Source organism: Alligator sinensis, unplaced genomic scaffold, assembly GCF_000455745.1.
Source record: "Alligator sinensis unplaced genomic scaffold, ASM45574v1 scaffold829_1, whole genome shotgun sequence".
In the NCBI taxonomy this organism is placed as follows: Eukaryota; Metazoa; Chordata; order Crocodylia; family Alligatoridae; genus Alligator; species Alligator sinensis.
In genome coordinates this window covers 1304068-1324200 of record NW_005842399.1, presented here as the reverse complement: position 1 = coordinate 1324200, position 20133 = coordinate 1304068, and the positions used below count along the sequence as shown (strand labels likewise).

The window sequence follows — 20133 nt, the reverse complement described above, 5'->3', positions numbered from 1 at the left end:
AGGGCCTAGTGTATTTGTAACGCTATATTAGCAAAACCTCACACAAACCCCTCAAAATCAAAAGCTCAGGCTTGCTGTGGATTTTTACTCCAGATTTTCAGCTTCCACTTTACAATTCATTTATATTTTTGAAGTTTTCTCCCCTGCCAGAAGGGCTAAAAACATGATTTTTAAAGTGATAGTACCTGCAAAGCATTTAAAGAGGACTTCTCTGTGAAGCGTGCTTTCCCCCATTTATCTGTTAGAGCCCTAAGGACTCTGCAGTCACAGATTTTTTGCTAAGTCAATTAATCACAGAAAAGAAGGGCCAGAAGGGACCTCAGGGGACCTGCTGAAGACAGGATCATCCCTGCCTATACTATCCCAGACAAATGTTTGTCTAACCTGCACTCGTGCACTCCCAGCGAGAGGGATCCACAGCCTCTCTAGGGAATCTGTTCCAGTGTTAACCATTCCCAGAGTGAGAAACTTCGTAGTAGCTCATCTCAATCTCTCTTGTTCAATACGTCCATTACATTTTGTCCTGTCTTCTTCTTTGCAGACCGTCTTGTGACTTAAATCCCCCCCACTTCTGTCTGCTCTTATTGAAACTAAATTAATCGCAGTTTCCCCAACCTTTCCTTGGCATGTCACTTTTTCTAGACTGCTAAATAATTTTGTTGCTCTCCTCTGGATTCTCTCCATATTATCCACATCTTGCTTAAACTACAGTGCCCCGCTGAATCCAGTGCTCCAGATGGGGCCAGAGGAGTGATGAACAGAGAAGGAGAATCCCTCCTGGTGACACTTATAAATGCATCTAGGAGGCTAGCAGTTTTTTTGCAATAATATTACAGCGTTGATTCTTATTCAGCTGGTGATCTACTATAAGCCCCAGATCTTTTTCTGCAGTACTGCAGTCTGTATGTTGTGCGTTTGACTGTTCCTTTCTAAGGATATAGCTCTGAATGTGCCCTTATTAAATTTCATCCATTTATTCGGCATTTTTGTAAGGGAACGTTATTTTGTGGTAACCAGTTGCCCAGCATTTGGTTTGGTTTCCTTGCCCTTCGGGAACCTGCCTCCTGCTCATTGGTTAACTGATTTAAAGGCTGCGTTATTCCATAAGACAGGTCCCAGGAGCAAAGGAGTCAAAGCTGGAGCGCCCAGTTTATAGCCATGGGGTGAAGAAAGCCAGGAGCTCAAGCTGGTAAGCTTGGCTGAAGAGAGAACAACATACCGACTGAAACTCAGGAAATCAGGGGGTAAACTGCTGAAGATCACTAAATGCTGCTCGCTACTCTGGCCATCCTCGTAGGGAAGAAAGCTTGAGTTGATGCTGCAGAAGACAGGAAATGGAGCCAGGCCCCTACGGAGCACAGTGAAAGAGACTCTCCTCAAAAATAAACACTGGCTTAAATATTTATTGATATAAAAAACATGGATTATGTTCAAGCTCTGAGCCAGAGCTGAATCCAAGGCTTCTAGTTGCTCATTATTTCTAAACAGTACCACTTGGAAGGACAAAACAGCACTGGGGCCTCGCACAGAGCTATTTACATCTTGCCCCAGTTTACAGACTCGCTGCTGTACAGATGGGTATTTCTACTGACTTACAGCTAAGCACACGCAGAAGTCTTTGCTGGGCTGGCGCTATACGTGGTAGCTGTTTGGGACAAATACAGTATCATTGTGTACAATACATATACACCTCCCAATAGTAAATCTGTTTATGCAATAACTTCACATTTCCAAGACTAACTCATTTTAAGTAAATGAGTAACCCTTATGAGTACTTTCATAACCCTTAATGTTAATGCTGCACTGGCCTCCTCTTTGCCATTTAACTGTATTACTGCTGATACATTTTAACAAATCATTGGTCACACAAAGGAGAAATGCCACTGAGTAAGACTTGTGGGAGAACAAACCATATTAAATCAGTTCTGCTAAAATTTACATTCTTAAAGAGAGTGATTCAGAAACAAAGGGGGGGAAATGTTCTTTTGTCTACTTCCTTCATTATGGTAAAGCACAGCTAGTTATTTCTGATTCTTTGTATTATGATAATGCCCCAAAACTCAAAACAGAATCACGGCTCTTTAGAAGCAGCAAAGTCCCTGCTTGAAAGAGGTTACAATATGATCTGAGACAAATTAAAACAACGGAGCATGGCAATCAAGGGTAAGAGTAGTTAAGTTCAAATGGTTCCATAGGTTTGTACTGTAAGTTGAGTAACTCCCTATCATTTGATTTTGACCCCAGACTTGCATATTAACTGGCCTAACTTCTTGGAGATGCGACAGCAGAAGTGGGTTTTGAAGAGGAATTTGGAGTTGGAGAAGGTAAGAGTGCTCTTCTGGACCATTTCATGAATGAGGTTTCATGCATAAGGGATTTACCGTATTTACTCGAATATAAGACAGTCCCCCCGCCCCCGCCAACATCTTCCCCTTGGCACCAAAATTGCTACATTTGATAAACCTACTTTAAAAAAAAAACAAAAAAAAAAAACAGAAATGTGTGTGTCCCAAGTCAAATCAGCCAAATCAATTCCAAAGCCGCGAGTCATTCAAGAACCATATGTGGCCCTGCTACGGGCAAGTATCCATCACCCCACCTGGGCCTTCAGGTGCTTCCAATTCCTTTGGCAATCAACCTACATGCAGGCCCAAGCCCAGAGGCTTGGGGTTTCGTTGCCCCCTGTGTTTTGCTTGCCCTTGGCCTTATGGCACAGGAACAAGCTAGGGAGGAGTCTCCCATTTTCATTATGTGGGCAGAACCTACCACAAAGATAGGTTAATGCAGCTCATCTGAATAAGATATATGGTACTGCCCATTAAATGCAGTCTTTCTCAGTACCAACTCTTTTTCAAGTCATGGTGAGCCACTGTATTGCACACATTTCAACTTCCTTTTCACCCCCACAACTGAGCTAAACCTTTCTTTCCCATTTCCAATTATTCCTGCTTCTTCATCATCCTTAGAAGTCTGGCAAACATCACCAAACAGGGCCCAAAACAGTTCGCCAACAATTCCTCTGTTGCCCCCTCTCTCAGCCTGTCGCATATGATTAGTGTGACCTCACCCTCCATGAGGTGAGGCTGATCCAGGCTGCTCTGAGCATCATCTGCATAAACATTTTTGGAGCTTACTAGGACTCATGACAAGAGCACCTGGTTCCAAGTCAAGAGTGGGGGCTAATTAGCACATGGTTCCTTGGGAGGGGGCAGTATCTAGAGTACACACACACACACACACACACACACATACAGAGCAGTGCTGAGCTGTGGGGTCACCATAGCTTGAAATGCTGATGACTGCTGCGGTGCAGCCCAGTGAATCACACAGCAAATCATGAGCGTTTCAATTTTGAACTAATATTGTACATGGTTTGTATTCAATATAAATAGGTGCCAAAGTGCTGCTTTAAAGTGTGTTGATCAAGTACCTGTGCCAAAACTTGCAGCAGTTCAAAAAAGGCAATGTGCATCTATTCTGGATGAACTAAGTCCATGGGTACTATATGTAAATTGCTACAGCTATGTTTATTTAGAATTAAGAACTAGGTATCTTATAATCAGGGTCGTCTTATATTCAGGTAAACACGATAATATGCAGACAAGCATGGCAGCCTCTGTATGGCCAGCGGACAACTGGCCATTTACGGCTAGTACTACTGACAAAGTAGGGGGAATAAATGAGGTATAAAGAGAGAAACGGGAATGGGTTGTCATATAGGCCCTTCAAAATAATGTTGTGAAACTTCATCTGAAAGAAATAGAGGGAATGTCCATGACAAAATGTAGCAGGGCACGTACACAAGGAAGCTGACCTTCATAGCTGCATCCTGTACGGAGCACAGGAAGAAGTATGGATGTGGAGAAAGTGGAGTTTCTGATAACAGAAATGTGCCTGGTTGATAAACTACCTCAACAAATTAAGACAAACAACCTTGATTTAAAATGTGTGGTCTAGCTACTTTCATCCAATTTAAGGGTGTGTGTTTAACTGCAAATAGACATGCTATAATTGGAACGTATGCTTGTTATATAATTTTGTTAATTTCTAGTGATCACTCTGCAAGTAAAATATATGATCCTCTTCATTTTGATTAAAAATAATCTTTAACTATAAAATTCTCTGAGTTCGATGCTACATTATCATGAGCTCAACAGGTTCTGAATATTTCTCTGGCACAAAGACTAAAGAGCAGAAAAAGTAATAAATGTCATACAGACCCAATGCTATCCAAGCTTAAAAATAAAAACCATATGCAGGCATCTTAAATGACTGCCCACCCTTCCCCGTGAAAACGGAGGAATAAGACAAAGGCGTACTAAAGATTGCATTGTTACAGGTCTATTATTCCTCAACTTTTCACTTTCAATCAAGACACACATTTGTAACTAAAAAACTGCTGAAAGCACAATTTCAGGGCATCCTCTGAATGTGAATTAAACTCGGGCTTTTTTTCCCAGTGCCCCTCTCTCCCCACCCACCCCCGGCATAAGTAACAAGAGGCCATTTTCTGAAGGTCGTCTGAACGATTTCAAAGGCGATAACAAATCAAAATGTTCCCTGCATCTAATATCAAACAGGTCTGGTGCCAACACTTATTAGAGGAATCGGATTCAACCCCCCCTCCCTTCACCCAAACACACACACATCCAGCTTTGAAGTGGAAAGAATGCAGGGATCAGAAATTACCCGAGAGACAGTTCTGGCTGTCTTTGAAGCTTTCCTTTGATACTACTACTTCTTTTCCTCTCTTACGCTAGGAGGCTAAAAGCTGCCTTTTCTTATTGATATGGGGTAATTAATGAAGCCATAGCATTAACATAACCCAAGTTTCTTAACATGGTAATTCAACTGAGACATTTATGTTTCTTTAGTTAGGGCTAACAGATGCAAAATTATGAATTTGGCCAGGTAGGGATGTTAAGCCCCCACGGCAAATGTGCCATGTCATGGGTCTTGTTAGTTCCTGTACTTACAGAAAAGTGGTGTGTCATCATGCCAAGCAAATCTCAATGCAGTCTTGTGTTTATTAGCAGAATTAGGCTACTAATGGCTTAGTTTATGAAAAACCTGCCCTGCAAGGATGAGCTGCATGGATTTATTTGCTCAGAAATCTGAGTGGCACTAGTAATAATTGCTTTCCATGTTTGGACTCCAGTGCAGAATAAGTATGTCCAAGTTTGAAATTAGGGGTGGCACAATGCCATCACTATAGCTAAAGCTAATTAAAATGCCTCAGTATGTGGTGGATGCAATGGGCCAGCAAAGCGAGCTGTGGAAACTGCAGAATAATCAGAATATAGAATCTACTGTATGGCAAAGGCTGCCAGATCTCACTTATTTTTTTTATTTTCCTTTTGAAAAACAATGTCACCAAAAAGGAATTGAGTTGTATAGTCGGGCAACCTGGCAAAGGCATGTTCTGCAGGTCTTGTGAATAATTCATAATATAAGTACAATCAAACTTGTATTAAACTTCCCCTGCACTTTTCAGAAATCTACCCATTCTTAATTTTTGGCCAGAATGGAGGAATCTTAAAAAACCAAAACAGAAATAAAACAGTTTCAACCCATGCAAGGTTATGACCATCAGCTTCATCTATTTTTTCGTCTTCATTTTAAATCGGGTATCACTTCTTCTTGTCCATATAAAAATGGACTAGCTGCGGTAGAGGCCAATTCTTCGGAAGCTCTCGCAACTCTGCCAATGTACTTCCATAACAATCTCTAAAAACCTGACTATGCTGACCTCCGTTTTCTTGTGCAAATGCCAGACTTCAAAATAATGCCAAATAAATGGTTTAGCAATGTCCAGGAGAGACCACCACACTAACTGCATCTGTAATCCCAGCCGTGCCTGGCCCCCGGTTTTTAGAGTACTAACATGTATACCACTCCCCACAAATCTCTATTTTTGTTTTGTTCACATCTGCAGCCCAGAGGACCCTGACACCGTTTTCCTTTTAAAAACCAAAACCACACAGAAGTTGGCTATGCCCCTATTCTACCTACAAGTCTCTCCCACTCCATTCTCTCCCTCTATCAACTACCAAATCCACCTTCACATATAATCCTCCAATTCCGACATCCTTTTCCTTGCTTGGCATATTCTTGTTAGGGGGCTAGTCTTATCTGAGTTGCCTCATCAGTCAGAAATTCCCTTCCTACTCTATTTCCTCCGAGACGCTTCCTTTCCACATTTTACTTTCAATGGTTATTGGATCTGCCTCCCAAAAGCACTAGCAGGATTAAGTGAATACTGTCTATAAAGCAATTTGTCCAAGTTCAAACTTCCCTCTCTATTCAGCTTATGATAAAGACAGAAGCGCAGGACCTGCTACACCACCTAAAACCACTTAGTTGAGAGTTTTTGCTTCTGACTGTGAATATCATATGCATCCTAGCAATATACATTAATTCTAAAACAGACAATTATGAAGTAACCTGCTCATTAGGACAATATCTCCCAAATGCCCAGTGAGATCCTGAACGTTAACAACTCTCTTTCTCTGTCTTTTATGCAAAAAACATGTTGTTATCTGAACTCTTTATAAGCTTTTCCTTTCGCTTCTGTTCCTCTGCGTCTCTTCCAAATGCTGCTTTTCTCAGCTCAGGCTGGGAATTGAAAAGCTTGAGTAGCACTGCAAAACCTCACTCAAGTGCTTTATCCAAAGTGTCTGCTGAAAAGGAATTGGAATCGACTGTGATAGCAATTGACTATAATCACTCGTTCCCAGCAGGCCCAATAAGTAAAGTGAATCATTGCAAGACTACAACCCCACTCTTCCTCACCAATTACCAATGTAGTTAATTAGGGAACAACAAGGAGCCCCCTGTTTGTCGATCTACATTCCAGTTGGCTCAGATAACAAGCTACATATTTATTCTCCGCTTCGCACCAAACCTAGTCCTGATTTAAGTGGATAAAATGTGATGGAGTTGTGTCTCTTTATACCTGCAATAAAATTTGGACCTGAGTCTAAGATTGATAAAGATCTGGGGTGGCCCACTGGAACAGTATGTACATCACCATGCAAATGACACGGATCCACTCAGATGAGGTTCTTTGGGTGATCCACTCAGCCTCTTCACTGCAGGACTTTACAGAGCCTGGGAGTTAACATGATATACTACTCTTGAGACTTAACACTGACCTAACCAACCGCCCAACGCTGGGCCCCCTGTTTCATGAATAACCTTTATCAGTTTGTTTTTAACTAAATGGGGTATTACTATATTTCAAGGGAGCTTCAGACAAAATATACCACACACCTGAGTGCCACATGATATAAGAACTCATCATCAAGCTCTATCAGTGCTTTAAGGAGAGTAAGAGTATCATTTTTCTTTGCAAGACAAACTTTTGAAGCTCAAGAAGTCAGGTTTTTTTCAGTAACATTCAGAATCTCTCTCTTGCTCCATGGTGTATAATAGAGACATTTTTGTTCCACATGTGTAGTTACATCTGATTTGCATTATTAAGCAGGCAGGTTTTAAAAAAATACCAGGCAATTCTTGTTTTTCTATTTCCATCTTTTTGTTTCCCCCAGAGGGAAAATTTCTCACCTGGAAAATGAAGTTGTACTTCTCTTCAGTAAATCAGCTCCTAACCTCTTCTGTGGAAAAGAGGATCAAACTCAGAGCTACTGAACCTAGGGTCAGTTCGTAACGTGCTGCTGTATGTTAAAACAGTTATCTCTTTTGAAATAAAAAAACCCCATCTCCTCATTATAACATGGCCTATGGGTGCTGAGTACTCATCTACATATAATGAACTTTGTATTTTAATAGGATTCATAATAAGAAGAGAAAGCTCCAGAGAAAATGTGAAAGGCAAAGGTGCTTAGTACTTGTTACTGGCAAAGAGCGAGTCCTAGCGGGTATCTCAACAAGAGAGCCCATTCCACTCGGAGGAGAGAAACCAACTGAGCTGAAGGCTGTCAGGTCCCATTACCATCTTCTGATGCTCTACAGAGAGCCATATGGAGTGTATGCAGTCAAAAGAAATTAGGGGGTTCAAGCAGGGTGAATTCTTCATAAAGCAAATCACTCATGGAAACAGGTTACCCTTCCTTTAATAGCTGCTGTTCAAGACGCACTATTTCCAACAAACAACTTACTGAGGACGACCAATGATTTCATTGCTGAGCTTATCAAGTTGAGTGCAAAAACTAGCCCAAGATTTCCCAGTGGTTCTCAAAAAAGAGAAATGCTGAACCCTGGGCTATTGATGAGCTGGTACACTGACAAAAATATTCCCTCAGTAGACACTATTAATGAGGCAACTGGGGTCTAAGGTGATAAATTAGAAATTCAAGCAGGGGCATCAAGGCTTAGAGAAAAATCAGACGTTTAGGTATGAAAATTCTGAGCAAAGTGTGTTAAATTTAAAGTGAAATGCTTTACACGTTTCATCAAAAATTAAATGCTTTCATTTTTTAAACGAAATCCTCGTATTTTCCCAAGCAGGAAGCAACTGTGGCCACCTGAAACCCAAGATCCTGCTCCTGCCTTTGTTTCAAGGTCATTTGCATCATCACAGAACCTCACAGGAGGTGGGAGGCTTCATACCAGCTATGAACTGACTGCCCGGAGGAGTTTTCCATCTATCGACTCCTCTGTGAAATCCTATGAGATATGAACTTGCATTCCTACCCAGGAGAACTTTTACAATCTTTTCTCCAATGTCTGATGAAGGGTGTTTGTGCCCAAAAGCTTGCAATTAAAGATTATTCTTGCAAAAACCTTGTTGATCTAATAAAAGATATCATTTCTACTACAAGTCCTTACACAACATCAGCACAGATACTTGGGATGGCTTCATGTTAGCACACACACCTGTGATGGGATTCTTCTTTTTTTTGACATGCTTAAAAAAAAAAAAAAGACATCACAGAAGCATAAATTTTAAACTGCTGGAAATGAGAAGAACGTACCTTGCCATCTTCGGTGTAGACGTTTTCATTATATCCCTTTACTATTGTCCGGTCAATGAAGAGACTCCGCATCACCACAATCACTTTTAGCACTTTTCCTAGGGTAACCTGTCAATTATAGGATAACAAAACCAAAATTGAAAGAGAGCTGGTGATGTTGGCATTCACAAGGTCATGGAGTTAACAGCTTATGTTGTTAAAATTTCAGTTTGCAACACTTTTCTGAAAGACTAAAATAAACATCTAAAAGACTGTGTGTGTGTGAGGAAGAGGCAGATTAAAAGACATGGAATAAACAGTGTCATTCATTTGTGACTAAAAAATGTATGAATTCATGACATTCACTAGTGCAGACAGGGCACTGTCAAGCAACTCTCTCCCACTTACCTTAACAAAACAATTCAATGATATGTCAAAAATAATGAGCAAATGTTATTATTTTCAACATATTTTTCCATGCCTTATGCCTTCAACATTACTGCATTCTTAGAAAAATACTTTGGGGAAAAAAAAAAAAGCAATTAGACTTTGCTCACACTGCCCTTGAAATACACGTTATGGGTGTGAAGCAAAACATTTTCACACTAATAAAAATGTAAAGCCTGAAAGCTGTTCAAAAAAGGGGAAGAAGTTACAGTGGGAAGAAGCTGGAGTTACAAAACAGAGTAAAGTAGTATTTTCAATGGTTTCTCATTTACTCTTGTAAGGGGTCAAAGTGAAGAGAGTAAAACTGGCATCAAGGGAAACAGGCAGAGGCTGGCTGAGTATAGAAACAAAAATAATCCTAAATTATATTATTGACAAAATACAATTAAGAAGGCATTTTAATATAAAAATCAATTTGCATTTCCAAGATTAATTTGCATTTCAAGATTGTTAACAAGATGCATGTCTAACATGGATTTTTGTCTTTGTGCTTTGTTACAAATACAGCCTTACAGAGTTTTCCCTCCACCATAAAAAACCACAGAAGTCAGAACTGGAAAACACCTGTTGGTTTATTTAAATCCATCTCCCTGCAAGTGGAGGACAGCTTTCTATTATATTTTCCAGCATTTTGTCCAGTCACGATTAAAGCATACTAGAGGGACTGTGCTTCTACTGCAAACCTCAGCAGACAATTTCACAGATGTTAGGGGCTGGAAGGGACCTTACAGATCATGGGGTCCAGGCCCCTCCACGTGGGCAGGAAAGACTGCTGGGGTCAGGTGATCCCAGCAAATGGGTATCAAGAGGTTTTCTGAAGATTGCCAGGGTGGGTGACTGTACCACTTCTGGGGGAAGCCTGCTCCAGACCCTCAGTGCTTGGCTTGTAAAGAAGTTTTTCCTTATGTCTAGCCTGAAGCCATCTTCAGTCAGCTTGTGCCTATTATTTCTTGTCCTTCCCTGGGGGCCCTTGGTGAATAGATGCTCCCCCAAACCCGGATGTACGCCCCTGATATACTTATAGGCTGCATCCAAGAACCCCCCCCCCCCGACCCCCCCCCCCCCCCCCCGAGTCTTTTCTTCTCCAGGCTGAACAGTCCCAAGTCCCTCAGCCTCTCCTCATACGTCTTGGTCTCCAGACCTCTAATCATGCGTGTGGCCCTCCTCTGGACTTGTATCAAGCTTCTCCACATCCTTCTTGAAGTGCGGACACAGTACTCCAGCTGCAGTCTCACCAAGGCCGAGTAAAGTGGGAGGATGACATCCTTTGCCTTGCTCAAGATGCCTTGGTGAACGAATGCTAGCGTTTGGTTAGCTCTGCCAGCTACGGCATCGCATTGGTGGCTCACGTTCATTTTGTTGTCAATCGTGACACCCAGGTCTCGTTCAGTTGTGTTGCTAGCAAGCACAGCACTGCCAAGCCTGTAAGTGTGTTGTGGGTTATTTCTCCCCACTCTCCTTACTCTACAGAACGCTGCTGGGGGAAGATCAGTCACAAATGCCTGACCCAAACACATTCTTCTGCTTGAAACAAGGTCACCTAGAAAGACCCTCTTCAGGGTCAGAGCCCTGAACCTTTGGAGGACTATACTGAGGTCCCAAAGAGAAGCAGGGTCTCTAACTTGCATGTAAATGTGCAATAGCCCACTGTGAAAATCTGAGGCAGTGATGTAAGAACATCTCAAGCACAACTGCACAGTGGAATGACTAGAGGAAACTGCTGTAAAGCAGACTTCAAAACCTGCTGAAGGAAAGTGTAATAAGAGATAAGGACCTTCAGCACTGCTCCCTGCACTGGGTTGGACTGTCCATATTGGGAACTTGCTGTCTTCCTGCCCCATAAGGATTTCTTGATGTGTTGGGTTCTCTCCATGGTACTGAAACAGCTGAAAGCATGGCTCTTAGGTGCAGTGAGGCTGGAATTTCATCAGTAGGTCTCAAATGGGGTGCCTTGAGACCCTATCAACGATACATGGAGCCAGAGCTGATGCTGTCACCACTGCAGTCAGGTCGAACTGCCCTGTTCACCTCTGTTTCCAAGAGGTGCCCAAAAAGCCAGTTACTCCTACTTGTAGCTGCTTCCTGCTCCGACTACAAAAGTGTCTCCTGGAAACAGGGGTATAGGTTGTAACCATATTGGTCTAAGGACATAGACAGACAAGATTCTTGGGATAAACCTGATATCTTTTATTAGACCAACTCAAATAGTTGGAAAAATTCTTCTTTGCAAGCTTCCAGGTACGCATACTCCTGGAAACAGGTATGCAGGACAGTTCCACCTCAGGGCACCATTGCAGCAGCCTGGAGATAAAGCAGGGAAGCGGAAACTTTGAACAGTGGTTCTCAACTAGAGTGCCGCCAAATTCAGAGACGTTAAGAAGGGGAGCCTGGAGCCTAAAATGGTTGAGAACCACCAATCTAGGTGGTGAACCTGGCTGTGGTGCTATGAATCAAGCTCCAAGAGGAATGGGAGTTAAATAGGTGGCTGATTAGCAAATGTGTAGCACGCCTGTTATGAAAGTGCCTCAACCAGTTAACAGTTGAGAACAATCATAGGTTTTTTTCGTTCGATCTCGACCATTCCCATGAGGATCAGGTGATTGTGTGTAAAGAAGAAGAGCATCTGATAACAATCCTATGTTCACATCCCCTCTGGAATAAAACTCCTGGCACTCAGTGCTGCTACTGGTGGTGAACAGGTCTATCACTGAAGGGCATCAGCTCTGTGATGTACACTGGCAGCTATCACCGTTGCCATCACAAACCGAGTCCACAAGATTGTTGCAAACTCCAGGAGGTGAACAGCCATTGAGCTTATTCTACATGAGTGACATGATGTCCACAACTTAATCACTTCCAGAGAAATGTGGGATGAGTATATATCTCCCCATTTGTTTGTGTAGTACATCACAGACAAGCTGTTCCTCAGGCTCTGCCCAGTAGGTTTTTGGAGAACGCATCAGAAGGCCTAACAGCTTCAAACACCAAAAAAAAATTAAATTGAGTCTGGGAACAAGTCCCTTGGATCTTGCAGGCAGTCCAAGTAGCCCCCCACCCCAACCTGTCCTGATATAACTGGCATTAAAATCATAGTCCAGGAAGGAAATGAAAATGGTATCCTTCAACCTACATTTTTGGATTCCAGCCACTACTTCTATTCTGTGAAGACTTGAGGTTGCGCTATGACATTTTCATTCACTTAGTCTCTCAGCAGGACATAGACTAATGTGAGCCACAGCTGCAGGACTGCAAGTCTGGCAAGTACTGTCATGTATGTGCCTATTAATATATATGGCTTAGCAGCTCAAATGTGACCCAGGGCTTAGCAGCCCCCATCTAGTCCATACTGTGAAGAGTCAGGTTTGATTACATCTTGTATACTAAGAAATGCAGCCAACTCAAAACATCTCTAAGAGGGTAAGAGAGATAAGAGGGCATCAGAAAGCATGGAAGGACAGAGGTGGCATATTATAAGCTTGCTACCATAGGTAGATTCGTATCTACTGTAAAAAAGAACGAAGATTCAACACAGCACTGGTGACTGTGATCAACCAGAAGAGCTTACCTTAACTTCTTTATTGTAGTCAATTCATCTACAGTTGAGTTACTTCCCTTGAGTTCACGCAGATGAAGGGAAAGTGTATGATGACCACTGTACAATGACCTAAGTTGCCATGTGTACTCTGCTACTGATCTCTTTTACGTGTGACATGGAAGAAATCTGTGGGGCTGGGCAATTCAGAATCGGGCAGGCAAAACAGCAGCTTAAAGCTGCTATCACTTCACAACACCCTCAATTGCTTTAGGTCTATTAATGGTACAGTGTAAAATCTTACCCTTGATGCACGTCCTTTAAATTTACTTGTAGATTTTTGTTCCTTTCTCTATTACTCACACTACTTTGCATAGCCATTACATATTTAGCTTTTAATACTCTTCTAAATCAAACCCTTTAATCCCTGATCATTTTTGTTGCTCTTCTCTGAACTCCCTCCAGCTTGTTAATATCTTTGTGGTAACAAGATGCCAAGAACTAAATGCAATACTCCTTCCTCTTCCGTGAATAAATATCAAGAATGCCACCTTTTAATACCATCAGTCTCCACAGGCTTATGCAGTTCAGAATCTCAATCTGGCTCCAGAAAATGTGTTTCCACTATGGGAATAAAGGAAACCAATATCATGCTGCCAAGTGTGCAGTAAAATATTTAAACCTAATACATTAAGAAAACCCATAAACAAATGCACTGTAATTTTTAAAATCAAAATATTAAAGACTGTGGATAAATTGGAAAGATCACAAGCCTATTTTTTATTTGTCTTGTTTACAAAATAATAAATGGCAGCTTTTATTTTCGTTTACTATTACAGTAGGCAATCATATTAAAGGACTTCATTAAATAATCATTAAATAATCCCGGAGACTCCCAACATGCATGCTACTTTGCATTTATATTATTTGCCTAAAAATCATTGACATATTTTGATTTTCTAAAAACACTGAGTAGATATTGAAGACGTTAAAAGAGAGTTTCTCTAGGCAAATGAATTGTGAATTTAAGTTTATTTGGATAGGTATTAGTAAAAGTTGCCTTTTGTGGAAACTCTTAAGTTTTATAAATAATCCATTAAAAAGTAAGAGTCAACCTGACTGCTTTAATATTATATGTGAAACTTTATTTTGTCAACAGTGAGAAGCTATGCAATGAAAAGACTGCATAAAAGTTCATTTTTGCAAGGGATGTTTCTAGGAGGCTAATCGCATATTTTCTTCACACAAAGACACACAGACATCTACACACAATCTTATATCTAAACAAATCACAACGGCTCTTATCAATCACATGCACTTTAGACAGGCAATACTCTGCAATGTGATATGTTGTAATGGTATGAGATTGGAGCTGTTATCCTTCTCACAAGTAAAATAAGCCATGATTGAGCGGTGCAAGGCATTCTAAAAAAAACTGCAGATAAAACCTTTAAAATCACCATCATGCCTCTTGGATATGTCACCAGCCTGGAGTTTTTAAATTGTATTAAGAGTACTATTGTGCCCGTCTACCAAGTGCATTAGTTACCATGAAAATAATTGTGAAAATTCAGAAAAAGAAATAAAATGAATACATAGAAAACTCTTATAAAATGAACCAAAATTGCTTTCCTACATCTAAGCACATAGAGACTTTTCATTCCAGTGTCACTGGCTCTTCCAAGACTAGAAGAGCTCAGTCCCCATTCCGCATACTCCCATCTCCTGATTTCCAACAGCTTAAAAGTTATCATGTCTAGCCCAAAGGGTCACTATATGGCAGACTTCAGTTGTGGTCCAACAGATCACCCGATGCAGAGGAATAAAACACTATCAGCTCTAACAGAGGGAGTAATTTGATAGTACTACTTGGAGCACCAGCAGTGCAAGTCTCTTCCCCTGGAGGTCAAGCTCCACTTTGCCAATCCCTCTTTAATGAACATTAAATGTGGCCTCTGACCTCCGCAGATAACAATCAAACAGGATGACTTCCCTGCGCAGAACAGCTACCATTCCATTGCATTAAAAGGGAAAAAATGTTGCTTTCTTAAAGTCAACTTTTCCCATTAAATTTCAACTTCATCTGTCGATACCGTTAGACAGCACTTGGCTTTTTAATATTTTGCCTGTAGGATATGTGCCAACTTGCCCTTGATGTAGAAAATTTTAATTCAAATCAATACATGTACAAGGTCACTTTAAAATTCAATTAATATGAATGGAAAAATATGCCTCATAGTTCTGAGAGCTGAAAATGGAACAGTTGCAAGTTAAACACTCATGCGGCTCCTTGTTTCGGTTTGTGTCTACTAACAATGCTGTTTTAACTTGCTTCTAAGTACTACAGAGCAAATCTGCCAGTTGGGATATTCATAATGCCCTTGCTTAGTGTCACAGGCAGCTCCCAGAGAAGGTGGTCGTCCTAAGAACACAAAATTCACTGAAAACTGCAACACTCTTGTGAGCTTTATGGAAAAAGATGTGTAAAATAAAAATCCTCTGGTAAAATCCTAGATTTAACAATGTTTTACCTACCACCAACAGAACTCTCCAAGTGCACATGATGAACATTTCATGCAAAGAATGGGGGACATATACAGAAGGTAATCTGAATCTGTTGGGTTTTGTTTTTTTAAGACTCCTATAAGATTATAAAAGATTCTCACTGTTAGAAAAGAAAATGAATACAGCGTTAGCTCCTCTCCAAACTGGATGCATCTACACAAGACATTTCCTGTGCAGTTGAGTAATTAGCTGCGCAGTAAATGTCTCAGCGTCTACATGCGTGCCCCTATTGAGCTGGAGTAAACTAATTTACTCTGCAGCAGGATAGTACTTGTCAATACAAGCACTATCCTGCTGCAAAGTTAAAAAAAAAAAATCTGGAGCAGTGCACATGTAGACACTGTCCCAGCTGGCTAGGGCATGAGGGTGCTTTAATGTGGGGGCTGCTTGCCAGCTAGCCCCATGCTGAAGTTCCCTCGTGCCCCAGGCAGCGCCTCTGCAGCACAATGAGCTGGAGGGAGCAGCCCCGGGTTTCCAGGCTGACCCCCAGGGCCCCCTGCCAGCCGGGGCTGCTCTGCTCAGGCTCCATGCTCTGCACCGGAGTTAACTGCTCCCAGGCACATGTTCAAACGGCACACCCAGGAGCAATTAACTCCAAAGCAATAAGCTCCACAGTTTATTCAGGCACCGTAACTGCCTATGAAGATGTGCCCACTGGTTTAACACTTAAGTAAACGGTTTAAATTCTGTTTGGAGAAAATTTCTTTGAATTTCCCTTCTAACCTTGCCTCTCTGCTGAAGGTTATGCCAAACTGGTGGGCTCTGAAAGACACTAGCTGAATGGTGCAATAAACATCCTTTCTTAGTGTTATTTTGCATTTTATATAAAGAGAGAGGTTGCTAAAGGCAGCAAGCTCCAATACTCTGCAGGAAAATTCCCAAAGCTCCATATTTCCTCTCAGAGTCCCAGGGAATTCTCACCCGATTTGAAATGCAGATGCTCTGCAATGCAGAGCTAAACTGGCAAAAAACATTATGTTCAGTTAACTCGGAGACCTTGTGGCTAATGTCAAAAGGAGTGTGAATTTATATGTGCATGTGTGTGCTTTTGTTCACTTCATGAGAGAGTAATGCATCAGCAAATTAAAAGCATAACCAATTCGGGTACACTTGCCAGCAAAAGGCCAGCCACCTGCCCCTTGCAAAATAGCCAGACCTAGACTTTTTATCAGTTGCATCTTACTAATCAGCAGAACAACGGAAAATCATAACACATGTGCATTAAAAATAAAAGTAGTAGAAAGGAAGAGGCGTTCAACTAGTCGCTTTCTCCCTCCACTTCTCCCCCTCTCTCTCTCATCTGCTGCTGGTATGAATGCTGCGCTTTCTTCTACGTGCTCATTATTCTTTAATGATGCCTATTTGTAAATAGCAAGATAGGATGCAATTAAGCCATTAGAGGCTAAACAAACAAACATGCTAATTAGGTGCTTTACAAGGATTTTTTTCTTACATGGGGGCTGGAATTTACCTTTCATTAATCTAACCTAATTGCAATAGTGCACGTTAAAAAGTCAACATAAATTAAGGACTTTAAATGATTTCCCCATATTAAGGATGAGCTGGTGATCTTTTCCCTCGATAACAAGGCATATTCCGTTAATAAGGAGAACAAACTGGCAAACAATATTGCTAAAAGGTTAGAAGACAGATTTTGCCAGTGGGCCAGTTACATTTATGGTATAATTATCTGAGTCCAATGGAAGATTAATTCGCTACTAAAGACTTAATGATTTCCTAGACTTTTTTTTATTCTAAACTATAATTTTCTAGTAACGTTACAAAGGATAAGGATATCTAATTTATATCAACAGACAACAAGCTCTACTGATGTGTGCTGAGATGGATTTGTGGCCCTCTCTATGGATAAATCCAGTTCGAAAGGAACTGAAGGAGAGTGTACTCATCTCCAGTCCGCCATCACCAATCTCCGCTCCATTTCATCCCCCTTTATCAAGAGGCACCTCTTCATCTTATCAAATCTTTCCAAAAAGCAGCAACACACTCCTTTTGTTCGGCCCAACATATCTGCTTGTAAACTTTGCTGGCTCCACACCAGTTCTTCCCCAACTACAACATATAATTCAACTTCCTCTCTCAACTCGTGGCTCCTATCCTAAGACGACTGTCAAGAACCAGCAGCAGTCAGGGCAGTCATGACATGGTGTTCAAGAGAAAAAAGGGTTTGAGATTGGCCCTTCTAGGTCTAAACCTAGCAAAACACCCTCTGCTCCAGTCACCCAGATTAACAATGGAAATCGCCCAGTCTCCAAGATATCAAACACCTAGTGATTAAACACTGCCCTCGTAAAGACATCTGGTCATTAAATTGGTTGCTTAGAGACCATGCAAGTATAATGTAAGTACAAGAGGTATTTACAACAGCCATCCAATAAAACTTGCTAATTTTGATTTATAACAAGAGATGAAGGAATACACAAATAATGATGAAATGTTAAAGAGTGGTTCTCAACCATTTTAGACTGGAGGAACCTCTCAGACTTGAGAAACGCCTTGGAAAATGCCAGCACTTAGTGCCGACTTGTTTTTTGATTACAGAAAAATAGAACAATTCTTCCGTTGCAAAGAACTCAAGACGACCACAGCAGATCGGAACGTTTTTGACGCTATGGATTCCTATCTGAAATTTCGAGGTGCATCTGTTTAACATTTTTGCATACCATACCTAACAGTGCTAACATTGCGTAGCACCCCACAGCACCCTTGAAAGGACAGGCTCCTAGAGTGCCATGACACTCGGGTTGAGAATCACCGATCTAAAGCAACTACTAGATTTTTAAAGGAGAACACTTACTTTGATTAGCACTTTAGAGAAAAGGGATTATTTGTAAAATGAAAAAGCAACCAGTATTAAAACCGTTCCAGTCAAGGATGACATAACCAATTGAGTGCAACTTAGCAGATAAATATACTACAGGAAAAATGAATGCTTAAATGATCTGAGGATTAGAGTCTATAGAAAAAATTCAGTCAATGGCTTTTTCTGTCAAATAATAAAACCACAATATCTTGGCTCTCAATAGAAAGCAGCATCAATCTTTACTAAAGAACCCATGCTACGTATACTACATATAAAACCGAAAACTGGACTGAAAAAATTATTCCATCTTAGTGAACAGATGTCTAGCCCATTTGCAATTAATACGACCCACTTCCATACAATCAGGCTGCTTAAAATGCCTGGAACAAGATTTAAAAATTGAAATGCAAATTCATCTGATTTTAATGAGAATAAATGGAAGCTATATACAAATCTGCCTCCTTCCTGAGCATAAAGAATGAAAGTGGGAAAGAGTAGGTAAATTCTAGCTAACTCTGTAAATGTATACAGTTAATTTATAATAAAAAAAGGTTGTTGATAACACAATGTGGGAAAAAAAGAAAAGAAAAACATGGTGGCTGAAATGAACTTTGTTTTGGCAGAAAACACCTTCCAAAATTAGAATTTAGTTATACAAAACCATGCTTCCGAAACAACAAATTAAAAATCTTCCAGTATTTTTAAACACACTTTCCCCAGGGCTTATCCATATTGTAGTGCTCTTTTTATATACATTTACAACACTAGAAAGTAGTCTCTGGAAGTCTCATGGAAGCCAAGCTCTATTTCTGACTCTAGCAATAATAATCTGTTGCACAACTATGGACAAGTCATAGCTTCTCTGCACCCCATCTGTAAAATAAGCCCTTTGTAATGCCTGAATATAAAAGTGCTACTATATAGATACTATTAAAAATCTCATGCTGAATAATCTTCTGAATTTTGACAATGGTAAGTACATGGACTAAAACAACCACACTATCAAAAGATGTCATTAGAGACAGTGTTGTATATCCCGGGTCCCAGCAGGTTAACCAGTCAAAGGAATAAAAAGACCAAAGCATTTGATTAATTAAGGCACCTTGTGTTCTTACTGTACTAGGGGAAGTTTATGTTTGCTGTCCCAATGCAAATACTTCATGCAACTCCTGGAACTTGAACAACAAAATCAAAGAAAAACCTTAAGGATTCTTTTGCTCATTCTGCTGCTACAGCAAATTAATTTTGCATGCCACTTTTATTAAAGCTGATATAAACGGGATGTTTATCTTCTTTCATGCACAGATGCGATTAAAAGATTAATTGAAAAAATCAATAGCGTAGATTGGGATTAAAACAGCACACTGAAAAGCCATGATGAACTGCTTTTAAAATCGGTTGAGGATTTCACGTGGCTCTGAAAGGTTTCTATTATTTATGCATTTGGTCTATGCAGTGTAAAAGTCCAGACTAAGGAGACACAATTGCTGTGCATACATCTAACACACTGAAAATTTCTACTGTCTGCAGAAAGCAGCAGCCACACAGGACTGCATGTAGAAGCTTTCAGAAACAATCTTTATGCTCTTGGGAATGGTTTAGTTTTTCTTTTTGTTCCTGGTTGCAGCTTCTTTGGAAAGATGCAACCTGTACAGGGAGAGCCAAACTTCCTATGAAGGATGCTAGAAGGGAAGAGCAAGCCCACTGCTCTGATCTTTGTTTACCAGCAAACACCTTTCAAGTAAGAACCATCGCTTTTGGGATGCCGAATGAGTTGTGGATTGCAGTAGTCCCACATGCACTAGTTAAGGCTGAAAAACCATTCGTTCATAACTTTCTGAAGCAGTTGCCTA

The 20133-nt window shown here is 40.7% G+C and overlaps 1 protein-coding gene across 3 annotated transcripts in view; it reads right to left on the bottom strand.

Annotated features, from left to right (window-relative positions):
* The window catches only part of MED27 (mediator complex subunit 27), a 148327-nt gene that overhangs the window by 19121 nt on the left and 109073 nt on the right, over window positions 1–20133 (bottom strand). For 2 of the 3 annotated variants that reach the window (XM_025211303.1, XM_006029815.3), the window contains one exon: window positions 8937–9044. In XM_025211303.1, the coding sequence (XP_025067088.1) occupies window positions 8937–9044 (108 nt within the window). Of the gene's footprint in view, window positions 1–7566; window positions 7617–8936; window positions 9045–20133 lie in introns of all 3 variants that reach the window. The other variant, XR_003095525.1, reaches the window with a different exon arrangement.